Genomic DNA, 15,490 nt, shown 5'->3' on the forward strand with positions numbered 1-15,490 from the left:
AAACCTACCTGGTTCAAACATGTTATAGTGTAATTTTATTGAGAAAAATTGAGAGTTTTAAGAAAGTGTTGACCTGTATGTACCTGGATGGTTGAAGCGAAGTAAAACACTGTCATGGTATGACTTCCAGTAATACATGAAGAATCCCCAAATATCCCAATTCACAGGGGTTATAGAAAAGAACATTGTCTGCAATCAGAGCCAAGTAAGTCTTTAACAAATCAGCCACAAACACAAGATAGTATTTTAAATATACAGTAGGAACATTTATTTTAACACTTCTAAAAGATATTTCTCCATGCCTGATGATTTGACATAAAAATCAAATCCATCATACATTTCCCCATCAGTCTCTCTACATCAAGGGCAATCAGAAATTTGTACAACATGAACATTTGTTTCTGAAACAAAAATTACAAATTAAATGATAACAAAAATACACAAATCAACTGGACCCTAAACAAATTTCTAGTGCATTCTTTCCTCCTTCCCCCAGATCACCTAGAGCTTCTTTCTTCAGCCTCATTCTGCTCCTTTTCCTTTCTTTGCTTGGCCATGAACTTCTGTTAAAAGCAATTCACATTATAAAATACTCATTAGATATTATTTTTGTGTGTGTGCCACACATTTAATGTACTTCATTGCATTTACAATTTTAAAAAGCCAGATCCTACAAAATAAAGATTAGAAACATAGTGCCTTATATTAACATTCCATCCTTCCATTCATCAGTCATCTGATATTTATGATATACCAGACATTATGCTTGGTGCTTGAAGATTCAGTGGTCAACAAGATAGATAAAGCCCTTTACACTACAGAGCTTACATCCTAATGGAGGAAGAGGAACCATAAAAGAACAAATTAAATAACATAATCTGGGGTGGTGGTAAGCACTTTAAAAGGAAATACAAGGTAACTGATGAGGTAGAACTTTTCTTGGGGTAGGAGGGAGTGTTCCACTTTAGCTGGGTCTTTATTAGGCAAAGGCCTTTCTGGGTAGGTGATATTTGAGTTGAGAATGAAAGGATGAGGAAGAACTGGACATGCAAATAGTTTGGGAGGGGGGCAAAGGAACAGCAATATAAAGGTGCAAAGGGAGCAAGGCACCTCTCACGTATGAGAGACACAAGAGAGCCAGAAAAGCTGAAACATAGTGAGCAATAAAAAACTGAGTTCAGAGAAGCAGAAAAGAATCAGAACATGTAAGCTTTTATAGACCCACAATAAGCTTGATTATTAGTCCAAGTGCAGTATGAAGCTGCTAGATTTTAAACAGAAAAATGACATGATAAACTAAGTTAAGAGCACAAGTAGCATAGCACAATGTACAAAGGCTTGGGCCTAGAATAAAAGAGAGCTGGGCTCAAATCTCTAGGTCTGCTACTAACTAGCTTTGTGACCTTGGGTTTAGATACATAACCTCCTTAAGTCTGTTTCTTCATCTTTAAAATTGGAAGTGATAGCTTCTACCTCATAAAATTTATGAGGGGATTAAATGAGCTTTCAGTACATAACAGCTCAATAAATGTTAGATGAGTGTTTGTGCTATAAATTCAATAGAGAGGATGTATAAAACAACTCTCAAACATTCAGGAGGTATCAGAACCACTGCTTCAACTATGGCTAATGATGATTCTCTAGAGTAGCACTTCCTAAAGATATGCACAATTTAAAAAAAGGTCATGTAATTAAATCAGTTTGAGAAATGGGTTACATGATGTTAGGCAGGATTTCTTCTGACTATTCAAAAACTTTTTTTTTTTTTTTTTTTTTGAGACAAGAGTCTCGCTGTGTTGCCTGGGCTAGAGTGCCGTGGCGTCAGCCTAGCTCATAGCAACCTCAAATTCCTGGGCTCACGCAATCCTTCTGCCTCAGCCTCCCGAGTAGCTGGGATTACAGGTATGTGCCACCATGGCCAGCTAATTTTTTCTATATATATTTTTAGTTGTCCAGCTAATTTCTTTCTATTTTTTTAGTAGAGACGCTGTCTCGCTCTCGCTCAGGCTGGTCTCGAACTCCTGAGCTCAAACGATCCACCTGCCTCGGCCTACCAGAGTGCTAGGATTACAGGTGTGAGCCACCATGCCTGGCCTTCAAAAACTTTTATATGCTAACATGTACAAGACTCTGTAAGAGGGCATCAGAATATGCAGTTTCTCACACTTTAATAATGGAGTGTCATATGAGAACAGTGATCTACAGAATCTATGCTGGCAAATGTGACTATTAAAGGAAAAAGAATAAGGGCTAGAAATTATTGGCAAGGTACAGTAAAGAAGAAAATAGGATTATGGACTTAAGAGGAATAAATTGGCATAAACAATCAAAAGTTTTCCCAAGGGAAAAAAAAATGTACATTTTGAATAGATACTTAAATAGTTTGAGTACAAGACAATAGCACCTAAAGATTTTATGCGTTACAAACAAAAAAATTACCTCTGTATTTTGCTTATGACGTGTACTCTTGCAGTGATTTGTCATTGCTTTTTCACCTGAGTAGAAGAGGGAACAAATTGGACAGAAGAATCCAGCCTTCGGTACAAGAAAATCTAAACCTAGAGGACAAGAAGAGAAAGGAGGAAAATTAACAATAATTTATCTACAGTTGTGTTAATCAATTTATCTAAACATGACAAAAATACTAAGAATATATACTTAAATATAAGCACAGTATGTACTGCTATACATTTAGGGATCAACAGCAATAACTTTAATCACAAAACATAAATCTTTATTTTTTAACAAATTCTATAATATTCCAAAGCCTCTGGGGAATGTCAGAATGCCACTGCACTGGTAAACTGAAAGTTGAATACATTCTCATGGAGAACCTCCATATAAAAAAGAACTGTTAGGCTGGGCGCGGTGGCTCATGCCTGTAATCCTAGCGCTCTGGGAGGCTGAGGCGGGCGGATCGTTTGAGCTCAGGAGTTCGAGACCAGCCTGAGCAAGAGCGAGACCCCGTCTCTACTAAAAAGAGAAAGAAATTGATCGGACAACTAAAAATATATAGAAAAAACTAGCCGGGCACGGTGGCGCATGCCTGTAGTCCCAGCTACTCGGGAGGCTGAGGCAGGAGGATCGCTTGAGCCCAGGAGTGTGAGGTTGCTGTGAGCTAGGATGACGCCACGGCACTCACTCTAGCCCGGGCAACAGAGTGAGACTCCGTCTCAAAAAAAAACAAATAAATAAAAATAAAAAAATAAAAAAGAACTGTTCGTAACAGTTCAGAACAGCAAATCATTGGATAAGATATCGGACGGTGTGAAATAAACCTCTTAGGAATCCCCCATCAAACGCAAAATGATGGGCAACTGTCTGCTTGAGAAGTATGCTGGCTAAACAAGTAGGGACCCCCCTCAAGCTCACCTTAGCTGGCCATGAACAAAGTCAACCAGTTAAGCTTTTCAGTAAGTTCTGCTTAACTTGAGTTTCTGCCTGGGTAAGTATAACTCAATTCTCACCAGGGTGGCAAAGAAAGCACCAGGAATAAAAGAGATACATCCCAGACTTCAAGACTGAAATAAAAATATCCTTGTCAGGTAAAAATAGCCTAGTAAACTGTCTTCAGAAATGCCAATGTGTAAAGCTTGCTAATTTTTATTCTAAAATGACAAGATAAGCAAGGTTACCCAATTATTCATATAAACAACAGAATACTTACTGGTGTTGAGTTTTTATTTCATCTGGATAGGGAAAAAAATGTCACTTTTACTTTACCTTCAGGGACATCAGGTGCCACTGATTCATCTAAAGAAGAGTCCTCAGTCTTCTTGCGTTTTCGTTCTGGTTCTGAATCCTTCAATCCAGATTCTTCATCAACTAAAATCATTAAATTTGTAAAGGTAAAAAAAGCTATTCAAAATAGATTTACAGACTTTGAGAAGTTAACATTGAATAATCCTTACATTTAAAGACTAACTTACAACTCAAAGAAAACCTCCCTTGGTTAATTCCATCTGACAACTCTTCACATAATATTCTCCAAGATGATGTAAGGAATAAGTGGGTAAATCTGTTCAGATTTATTAAATGGATTTAGGAATATGGAGCTAAAGCTAACAGAAAATTTTTTTATATATTGTTCCAGAAAGAATTTAAGGGGTAACGTAAGAAGTTCCAAGTTCTGTAGTTACTGGCAAGAGACTTGAATATGCAAGGTGCTGAGTTGAAAGTAGGGATTAAGGGAAAGGATAGCAGCAGAGAATAATTCTAGGGCCCTGTGCTGACACCCCTCCAACCTAGAAAATTGAGCCTAACTGATAGCCTACGACCCTTAGACAAAATCACAAATAAAATTACCAATGTTAAAGCCCAGCAAAGTAAATAACAAGAAAGAAGCACTCAGTAGATTACATACATACATACTACGATCTTGGGGACAAAGAAAAATGGAAACTGGTTCTAAGCAATTCTGGTTATCTTCAGTAGCTGAAATACCTTACTGTTGCGTAATACTTGACAAATCCCTTTTACCAGTCATTTAGCTTTTATCTTATGTGAGATAGGAAGGTCAAATCATTATTATTCCCACTTCTTCACAGATGAAGCAAAATCAAAAGAGATAATAAACTGATATGCCCAGGGCTACACAGCTAGTTAGCGCCACAAGCTAAAGCCAAGACTTGTGACTTCAAGTTCAGTGCTCCCTCCATACACCCGGGGTACTCTTTACTAAACCTAAAGGGATGGCTAGGAACTCTGAAATCATTACTTACTCTTCTCTTATTCCTCACATTTTACTGGTCAAGTCCTAGAGTCGATTAAAAAAAAGAGGCTGTCTCTTTTTTCGTAAGTTGATGGTTAAAACAGCCTGGTTTCATTGCCTCCAGTCTCTTCCTACAATAGTTTACTTCCTCACCAGAGTAATATACGTTTTTTCTTTTTTTTTTTTTTTGAGATAGGATCTTGCTCTGTTTCCTGGGCTAGAGTGCAGTGGTGTCATCACAACTCACTGCAAGCTCAAACTCCTGGGCTCAAGCGATCCTCCTGCCTCAGCCTCTCAAGTAGCTGGGACTACAGGCACGTGCCACCACGTCTAGCTAATTTTTCATTTTTTTGTAGAGATGGGGTCTCACTCTTGCTCAAACTAGTCTCCAATTCCTGGCCTCAAGCAATCCTCCCACCTCGGCCTCCCAAAATGCTAGGATTACAGGCGTGAGCCACCAAGTCCAAACTTTTCAAACATGTCTGCTTCTGCCACTCTAAAGGAACATTTATTTAAGTAAAATATATAAAAATTATATAATTAAACTAGGTTAAAACCAATCATTTAAGTTTTAAATTGTGTGGAAAATTGACTTTTTCTTAAGCTAGGTCCTTTTATCAAATATATCATCCATTAATGGAAATATATTGTTACATGAGCAGTAAATAAATCATCCTTTCTGTATTACCCAGTTGAGATGCAGTAGTTCTTAGCATACTGGTGCCAAAGTTGTCCTATCATTAGAAATCTGGGGAAAAAAGTGGCTCATAAAATCATGCTTAGAGCTTTTAGTCAGATTATTATATTACTAACTGTAGCTTGGTATCAAGAACTGGTTATGGAAAAGAATAAACAAAGAAGGAGGAATACCCACTTGACCATGGAAAAGAGCTTCAAGAAAGAGGGCATAACCAATAGTAACAAATGATGCAGAAAAGTCAAGTAAGACTGCATTAAGAAGAAAAACACTTAAAAATATCAAGTGTGAGAACAACCCAATGGGGTTCATCAACACCAATTTCAGGAAGATGATAGACAAAGAAGCCAAAATATACATAATCCAATGGGAAATAAGGAAGTAAAAGTAGGTGGTTCTTTCTAGATGCTTTGCTTTACAAAGAAAGAGAAAAGAGAGAATTCAAGGTTATGGGAATTTTTTTTTTCAATGGGAAAGATTTGGCCGTATTTTATATGTAAAGAGCCAACATGGGTAAAATACAAGTTGGCAGACAAGGGAAATCCTACATTTGTTCTGGTAAATGAAAATGAAAGCAAGGTCATCCAGTGAGAAATGGGCTAGGGGAGATACATAAGAGGAAAAAGGCCCATATTACACCTGATTAGGTAACAGTAAAGGAGACCTCTGATATATTGGGAGCAGCAGTGAGGGCCAAACCTGAGATCAGATTCAATGAGCTTCTTGGACTGAATCACAGTTGATACCTTTACCTTAGAGAAGACAGGATAGGAAAGCAAGTTGCAGAGAAAATGGTAAAAGGGATACCCTTACGGTGCTATTTAAGCGATATTGGTAAGGTGATTTTTTTTGTTTTACCTCTCTGAATAAACTTCTTGAGGAAATATGTGCTTTTCTTTTTTCTTCCCCTTTAAACACTCTGTCGTAGACAATGTCCAGTCTAATGGACACAATGACAAGTATTTGTTGAGTGACTAAAGTATTCTCCCTCATTAGACACTTAATTTGTTTCAACTTAATTTATTAATGCTATTAAGATATCTTGTTTTATTTATTCACTGGCTGCTTGGAAGCATCCACAAAACAAAGGATCTGGTCCCACAAATAATAGCTAGTTAATAAACGATTTCTATCTGAAGCTGCAAAATAGCCAGAATAACCTTTTGAAGACCATTTCCACATATCTGTCACATTCTAATATCGATGATACATTATTTCTCTAATTACAAAGATCAAAATCTTATCCAGATCTAATAATTGTAAGTTTGCCTTATTCCACCCTTGCTCTGTTTCACTGTTTTTCTACTTTTCTTTTCCGATGGTAGATCTTTCAAACTTCAACCACCACCTCGTGTGTGTAACTCATGTTGCGTAACTCTCTTTCCCACACCAACAATCCTGCTTTACCTTCACTCATTTGGAAGTCCTCTTCACCTTTTGCTGGTTCTGTCACGACAGCTTTTTCTGATGGTGGTGCTTTCCCAATTCTAGCTCTCTTGGTTGGCGTTTTAGCTTTAAAAAGAAAGTCTAATTTATTGTTCTAGTAACAGTATTTAAATTGCTTTAAACATATTGTCTGAATAACAATTTCAACATGTTACTTTTTTGCAACTAATACTCAAATCTGGGAGGTAAGCCTATTTCTAATATAAAATAGAATTCTATTTAAACATATTCAGTTTGGCCTAAACATTTTCCTTTTATGTTTCCATTTATTGCTTTCCAAACAACTACACGTTCCTGCTCTCTTTTCCCAAGGTGTCTTATGAAAATTTTTCTAATTTGTTACGTAAGTCTATACAACTATCCTAATATTTTATTTTTAGTTGGGTTAAATCTTTCAAGATTTTCTTAATGGAAGTTATTATCTTCCTCAAGTCCTAAAAGTGAGCTGCCCTACTATTCTCTACCATCAAAATATTAAAGTAAAATAGTACCTTTATAAATCGTTCTAAATTTTAAGTCTAGGCAAGAACTGAGAGGCAATCAGGTGTAAGCATCCTTCTGCATATTAAAGGTTGCCTTTCCCCTATGATACAAATGTATCATTTTTCATTCCATTTCAATTGCTACTATAGTTTGTTTTCTGGTTTTGTCTTCCTTTCTTAAAGTATAGTAACTTGAGCAAGCTCTGCTCTGTAACTAAAAAAATTTGTGAATCTTCTACACATTTCTTTGAAAAACGTCACTGGCTATAACCGTTTGTCGGCTTCTAGTATCAGTACAGGGTGAAACCATTAGTAATGCTGCAAAATGTATTTTAAAATTAATTTTAAATGTAATCCTTCATATAACAGAAAAACTACCATTTCCAAGTATCTACCTGTGAAGTGTCTTTCAATCACGGTTTTTAGATCTTCTTCTATAACATTCTCATTTACAGGGCCCACTTGGGACAAGGCTTCAAATTTTGTCTTCTTTGTGTCCACAGCTCTCTTCTTTCTATCTGTGGGATGGTCATTCTTGCTTTGTGCTAATTCAACTTTTAAATCACTGTCTCCATCTTCTTCCTCTCCAACTTCATCAACAGTAACAAAATTAAGCTCTTCTTTAAGGTTGTTAAAATCAGCCAGAGAGTCTTCATCCTCTTCAGTTACTTCATCCAAAGTCACTAAATGTAAATCACTGCTGTCATCCTGTATTTCATCTACAGTAACTAAAGTAGAAGGGTCTTCGGGCATTTGAGAAGAAATGAACCCAATGGAATCCCTTACGGTATTTCCTTCATCTCCTTTAGCATTTAAAGTAGCAAAAGTTATGTCTGCTGACTCATTTAAAGGTAGCTCTTCTACTTCTCCAATTTCATCCACAGTTACCAAGCGTTCCTGTTTGAGAAGGTCTTGTTCTTCAGCTACTGACAGAACAGTAACATCTTTAGGTTCACTGTGGGAAATGCAATCATCCTGGTCAATTAATTCATCCAATGTAAAAAGTGAATTTGAATTTTTTACCATTTCTTCCATATTCAGTTCTTCTTCATCAATTACTTCATCCACAGTGACTAAAGCTTGTGCTAGATGTGCAGTTGCATCTTCCTCTTCCCCAATCTCATCTAATGTTACAAAAGATAATTCTCCCTCCACACCACGAGGGGTAGAAGTTTTCCCCTTTTTCTTCTTTAAGTTCAATTCAGAGGAAGGAATATTTTTGAGAGCTTCCTTTCTTTTTCCCTTTAGTGGATTCTGCTTGGCTTGAGAAGGATTCACTTCTTCTATAACCTCATCCACAGTAACAAATTCATCCAAATTAAATGGAAATAAGGGCTCCTGTTGGAAAGTTAAAAATCACAAGACTGTGAAAAAACACTGACCACCAGCTAGGTTCCAAATAGTCACAGTACATGTGCACACAGATAATTTGTGAGAATTTCAGTGCGAAGTTTTCTAAAACCTAAAATTAGAGTTATTTTTTTTTAAAAGCCCCACAAATCAATGAGCTGTAATTCACAAAGAAAATGCCAAAGGTAAATCCTAATATAAATCTAATCCCACTTTACTTAATTTCAATAAGATTATAGTTATTTCTTAAATGATGAATTTTGAAATATAATGCACAAAAACACTACATTTAAAGAATTTGTCAAACAACATAAAGAATTAGTTTCATGTTACATATAAATTATCTATAGAATACACATTTTAAGATATATAATGCTAAGATATAATGTTTACGTTTTGAGAAAGTTATATGAAAAATTATTACTAAGACTTAATACCTAACATAACCTAATATTTTTGGAAAAAAAATAAAATCTTTAATTTGAAAAATGGTGCCAACTGTAAAGAAAATAAATTGCCAATAGGACTCCTACACATTTAGTATGTTGTCAATGATCAATCGCTAGTATATACAATAATGACATAAGAGTATATAGCCAGTAATAAAAAAATATATATCCAGTAATTTTGGGGAAGAAAATCTATAAGCAATTGTATTATCAATTTATTAAGCAAATAGAATTAACCATAATCCTTACTTCTGCTTTAAACTATTAACATTTCTCCTTGCTTCAACAACATAGGCCCAAATTCAACTACTACAAGGTAAAAAAAAGTGAATGACTAAAAAAATATTCTATGAATGGTAAAAACCTAAAATAACAAATAACCAAATATAAAATACAAGATGTGTGTTTGGCAATAGAATTCAGCACCAGGAAAGTGAATCTTACAGACCATCCAGTTAGGTTAAATTAGAGCCAAAAGGATAACCTCTTTGGAAGTTCAACAAAGTGGGACAATTCCAGTCAAATGCCAACCTCCTTTATATATATAATTTTTTTGTGTATGTCACTAACCTATTCCTGTTAATATGAGATTGGAGGTATTTTCCCAACTAATCCCTTTCTCTTCTTGTGTAACGTATTGCCCTGCACCAAGAACACAAACTATTTAGGCTAGCTCAAGGTCAAAAAAAGGAATTAGTGACAGGATTGGTGGTAGGGTCAAAAAAAAAAAAACCCCAACTGATTCCTGTCCCTTGCTCTATACCTCACTCTCTAAACATTTCTATTAACTATTATAAGGTAAATGAACTGTGCTACGGAAGAATGGAAAAGAAGGGTTAGCGTCAGTGGATTATTTTTTTACCTCTTTGGCTTTGAAACTTCTACCAGTGGTGCTTTTAGAATTCTTAGTGTTTTGCCCAGCCGAAGTCTGAAATATTAAATAAGAAATACAGAATTTACAACCAGGTTATTAAGGTTCTAATAAAAAAGGGACTTAAACAGCAAACACTACCCAAATACAGGTGATTATGCAAATATTTAACAAGTATACAAAACTAAGTCAATAGTCATCTAACAGTATAGGCATCGTCTCTAAAAGTTGTAGTTAAATTTAGTTTTACTGATCTTTTCTTCCCACAACGTCTAAGTTGGGCAATCAGTGACCTGATAAAGGAAGCTTCAATTTAAAAGAGAAAACAGTTTCCCATTCAGAAGCAGAGTGGTAAATGACCTCAAGAGATTCACTGAAGACTTTTTTTTTTTAAAACCAGTTATATTTCTGACCAAATTTTTTCCAAATAATGCTCTTCAAACCTGTTAATAAATTACGAACTTGAACTTAATATTCTACATGTCCACTGGCTTAGATCAATGGAATCGTTTAAGAAGGGGAAACGGGAGCTTGGGGGGTTAAGCGAGGAGACGAAAGCCTCAGACAGAATTACATCTCCTACTCTACAGCTACAGCAGCAGAGTTAATCACTCCAAAGACTCACTGAGCCATTCTTCCTACCCTCCTCACCTTGTTGTTGCTGTCATCCCGTTTCATGGTGGAAGGTCTAGCCTCTGTTTCCTGAGATTGTTTGGTTATATCCCTATAATCCAGTTTAGAGTCCTTGCCTTGCAGGGCTGAGATCTTTCCACTGCCTCCTCTGGTAACACCACTCTGAGTAGGTTTGAATTTACTGCTGCTTTCCGCCAAGCCTGACCTGGCACTTGAAGGTTTAAATAGACCAAATTCCTTGGCTGAAAGTTTCTTTTCAGCATTTATTTGATCTCTGAGCATAGATTTCAGAAAACTTTTTTGAGTTTCAATTTTTGAAGCTGTAGCTTTTGCCTTAAGAGAAGTGACCACAGCAGTCTTGATGCTTGATTTACTGCTGGATACATTTGATACAGCCAGCATACTAGTTTTACTAGTTTCATCAGTTGTATTAGCCTGACCCACTCCTTTATTTGGGTATGCCTTGATCCCAGTATTTTCTGCAGGCTTTTCTTTCATTGCTGCTATAATCTTTTCCAACTTCCCTGCAACCACTCTACCTTCATTCTTTTCAGCCTTCTCTGTTCCTATTTGTAGATCCATTCTGGTTTCTTTAGTATGAAATTCATTCTCCTCTTTTTCCATGTTACTTTTTTCAGAAATATCCGTTTTGCCCACTGTCTTTTCATCCCCGGTAGAAATTCCTGGTACTAAGGTCACAATACAAGCAGATGGCAGTATTTCTGAAACAGTTTCATACTTGTCTACTTCTGTGACAGCTTCTACCATAGACTGTGTAATTCCAGAAAAGAAATCTTCTGCTTCAGATGGAGATTCCTCCAGAATTCCTTTGCTGTTCCTTTCTTCTACAAATGCACTGTCAGACAGCGGTAACTCTGTTTCAGGGTTAACAATTTCTACCTCTTCCTTCTCAAAGTCACTGGTATACACCTGCTGATTTAAAGCAGACTCCTCTATATTTTCAGTGAATAATTCAATACTGGCTGGAGTGGATTCTACAAAAGGAATTTCCACTTTGACCTCCTTTACTTCAGTTTCAACTTCCAATGTTTCAATAACAAAGTCGGTGTCACACATTGTTTTTTCAGGTTCTTCCTCACAAGGCTCTTCCTGCTGTACCAAAGTTTCTGCTTGAATGTTGGGAGTAGCTTTGTCTTCAACCTCATTAGGTTTAACAGAGGGACTATCAGCTGCTGTTTGCACCTCACTTTCATCAACTGGACTGTTTTTCAAGTCAGGGCTAAAAGTATTTAAAAACAAACAAAAAAGAACACAAACAAAAACACAAACAAAAATCAAACTATGATGAGAATTCAACCATTATAAATAATCCTGTTGATGCCAATTGTTAAGACTTCCTGATGCATTAGTAATAAGCACTGGGAAATCCAGCCCATTGGCATTAAAATGGTTTAGATGTTTTGATGCAAATATGTAAACAATATAAAATTTTTAAAGAGATCCTCCATCTCACTGAAGATTTCTAACTCAAAGTAAACAGGGGCAAAACTATGACCACCAATTTGCTCCTTTTACTCGTGTGAGTTACAACCAGTTCTGTCCTTCCTTTGTCAAGTTTATACCTGACATCAAAAGGCCAGATGTGAATTTGAGACACCTCAATTATCAGGTCCTATCCCCAACAGTGATAACTGAAATAATAAAATATTACATGTGTAAAGTTCTACAATGAAACTAATGATACGGGCATTAAAATTTTATGAGTAAACCTTTCAGAACATAAACAGTAACTGGTAGGGGGAAAGATCACATTCTTAACCATATTATCTCTTTCATTTTTTTTTGATGTGAAACAGATTTGTTTTTAATTTCCCAAGAACTGTATTTATTAATAATACTTAAAAGAAAATTTTCTTTGAAAGTATTCTTTAAATACTCTATTGGAGATTTAAAGTTAGTGTTGAAACTGATAGAATCACCTTAACATGAACATGCAGTCTTATTATAAATGTATGCCTTTGGCTATAAGAAGGAATATGTTAAAAAGAAACCTTTCTGATTACAGAGGATAAGATAAAATTCCAGTATCATTTTTTAAGTAACATTTTTCAGAAGAAATGGAGAACATGCTTGGCCAAGTATATGTCCCTGATTTTATCTCATCATTGTCTTCCAAAATCCAAAGTAAACAAAAAATTTGTGATTCTATAATTCCACTACTTTCACTGAGGCAGACACAGAATAAACTATTTTATATTAATGGTCATATTAATGGTCCATAGATCAGAGGTTATTCTGAAGAATAATAAGGAAAATCTTAGCTCCCAAAACCATGTCCAGCATGCTATCGATATAAATCAAAGCTTAACAAGCATATTCACATAATTACATTAGAAGAGCAGGTTAGAGAAACACACCAGAAAGTGACAACACCATGTCAATATCTCATACTAAAAGCTATGTTTTCTTGATTTTTAAGGAAGGAGAGAATAAGCCATCCCCTCTGACATGCTTCCCAAAGCATGGCCATATATCCTTTAGTTAACAATGCAAATGATGTGTATCTGTGTCCTGACATGCTGATTATATTTTAGAAGCATAGAAAAAGTAGGTGCTAGTACATCAGGGTCTACTCATTTGAGCCAATAAACTGGTTCTCCCCTCAGCCCCCTCAAAGATGGTAAGTTTTACCTTCCAAAGGAGAAAAATTTTCTACCAAATCAGAGAAACACCTCTTGATCAAAAGTAGCCAAAGCAGTAAGTTTGAGGAATTTATTTTAGGTTCAAGAGCCAGTAACCACAGACCTTAATCAATACATATTCTATTAGTTATGCAAGGTACCCTGTGTGTGCTGAAAACGTTTTTTATTTGAAATAATTCACATCTCTTATATTCAAAATGCCAATGGCTTATTTTAAGTATTCCAAATTCTTAGATCAACTCAAAGTAAAATCTGTGGCCAAGCACAAATATGACAAAGAAAAAGAAATGACATTCAAAGTTAAAGAAGTTATGTATTATTTCTTAAAACATAAACTTTGTTTTTAAATTAAAAAACTCATTTCCAGTAATGAAGAATAAATTCATATTCCTGTCTCATTACTGTAGTGAGTATTAACTTAAAAGGCTTTATAAAATTAGAGGTATATAAAATAAAGATCTATGGGGCTAGAGGGATAACAATAGACATCTTGATTCCTGGCTCAAGGATACACTAAGACTTTCTCCTTTACCATATTTAAAGTTTCTCAATAGTAAAAGTTATTCTTATTTATACAAAATGAATCACTAAGTAGTTCCTCACTTGAAACAGAGATAGACCTACTTGGAAAAATGGTTTAATTTCAGATTTGTCCTTGTGTGCTGGTCTTTAAAAATTCTAGTGCTTTGTTCACAGAAATCATTTATCAAAAATTAGTATCTGTTTTCTGGCTAATATATGGGAACTGATCAAGGTAGCTTGGAAAGACAATTTGAGATGTCAAATAAATGACATTATTAACAGAGTTAAACAATCAGTATTTTTTAATAAATGAAAACACAGCCATATTCTGGGAAATGACACAAAAAAGGCTTCCAGTAAGGTATTCAGGATACAGGTATCTAATTTTCCACTCCCCTATTGTGTCCCAATATATCATTAATACCAGAATTTCAAAACCTTCACAAAAAGCATACAATAAAAGTTGGGCATGAGAACACAGGTTAACACTGTAAGACAAACATCTTGAGAAACTTAACCTCAGACTTCACAATATTAAAGATTAGTGTTTATTTCAGAGGCCCACTGGGTACTTTCAATATCAATGAATTAGGAAAATTTCATCTAGCATCCTTATTTGGTACCTTAATCACATGGTAAATAAATCCTGTTTACATGTAAAGGGGATGAGTACTGGCATAATGTGGACAATTAAATTAAGAATGTATCCACACAAGATTTCCTCTAAATAAGAATAATCTATTTTAAGTAGTTTAATTATAAACAAAAGAATCATATTCATGATGAATTGGCAACTGCAAGTGCTTTGTTAAACAAACAAACAAAAAACAAGAGAGGTAAAGTGGCATGTTCCTGTAGTCTTAGCTACTCTAGAGGCGGAGGCAGGAGGATCACCTGAGCCCAGCCTGGGCAACATAGTGAGACCCTGTCTCTAGAAAACAACAACAGATAGTATTTTCTCACTATCAGTTTACTCTAAAAGAAATGTGAAGTATTCTGGCCACGTCCAACATCTTTTTCTCTAATGTCACATAAGTCAGAAAAAAACTGAATATAAAATAGGAATTAAGATGTTATTAGTGCTAGAATTTTAAAAATTAATTTTATAAGGTTGAATAACTGTAAATTAAGAAACATTTGATTTTAAAAGGTAAGTCTAAACAATGAGAGATAAACAATGACTATTGCTACAGATAACAGCTTTTCTTGCAGACCTCAAAAAAACTTTGTCAAATATTTAAAATGTATTTTCAGAAGAGTCAATTTACTTACCAGCCACAGAGTTATTACGGCCAAACTGCAGGTCTATATTGCTACATGTGGCATTGTTATTTACTAAGCCCTTTATGGGCTTTTATAGCAAACATTGCTGGTGGTACTGTTTCTTAGACATGTAGATATAATTGATGTGAAGACATAAGACTTTAAAAAGTCTGTGCTGACATACATAGTAAACCTATTGCTTAAAGTTACCGATATATTTTAATGTACTCTTAAATCATCTAATAAATTCTTATTTATAGAATTAATTACTGAGAAGAAAATCTATAAGACATTGTTTTTCAGGCATCCTAAAATTAGTGCATCAAATAAACACTTTCCAATTTAAACACTTTCAAACTGCTGTTTCTAACTAATATGCTCTTAGAGCATGGACTAACAAATA

The 15,490-nt window shown here is 35.2% G+C and overlaps 1 protein-coding gene across 4 annotated transcripts in view; it reads right to left on the reverse strand.

The window, feature by feature from the left end:
- Positions 1-241: 241 nt before the first annotated feature.
- Positions 242-15,490, reverse strand: part of ZNF638 (zinc finger protein 638) — an 83,608-nt gene continuing 68,359 nt past the window's right edge. For all 4 annotated transcript variants that reach the window (XM_012646496.1, XM_012646498.1, XM_012646497.1 and 1 more), the window contains 7 exons: positions 10,658-11,879; positions 9,998-10,063; positions 7,732-8,674; positions 6,816-6,920; positions 3,724-3,825; positions 2,440-2,558; positions 242-563 (listed from right to left, as the gene is read on the reverse strand). In XM_012646496.1, the coding sequence (XP_012501950.1) occupies positions 498-563; positions 2,440-2,558; positions 3,724-3,825; positions 6,816-6,920; positions 7,732-8,674; positions 9,998-10,063; positions 10,658-11,879 (2,623 nt within the window). In that variant the 3' untranslated portion in view covers positions 242-497. The remainder of the gene's footprint in view (positions 564-2,439; positions 2,559-3,723; positions 3,826-6,815; positions 6,921-7,731; positions 8,675-9,997; positions 10,064-10,657; positions 11,880-15,490) is intronic.

Source organism: Propithecus coquereli, unplaced genomic scaffold, assembly GCF_000956105.1.
Source record: "Propithecus coquereli isolate 6110/MARCELLA unplaced genomic scaffold, Pcoq_1.0 Scaffold243, whole genome shotgun sequence".
NCBI classification, from domain to species: Eukaryota; Metazoa; Chordata; class Mammalia; order Primates; family Indriidae; genus Propithecus; species Propithecus coquereli.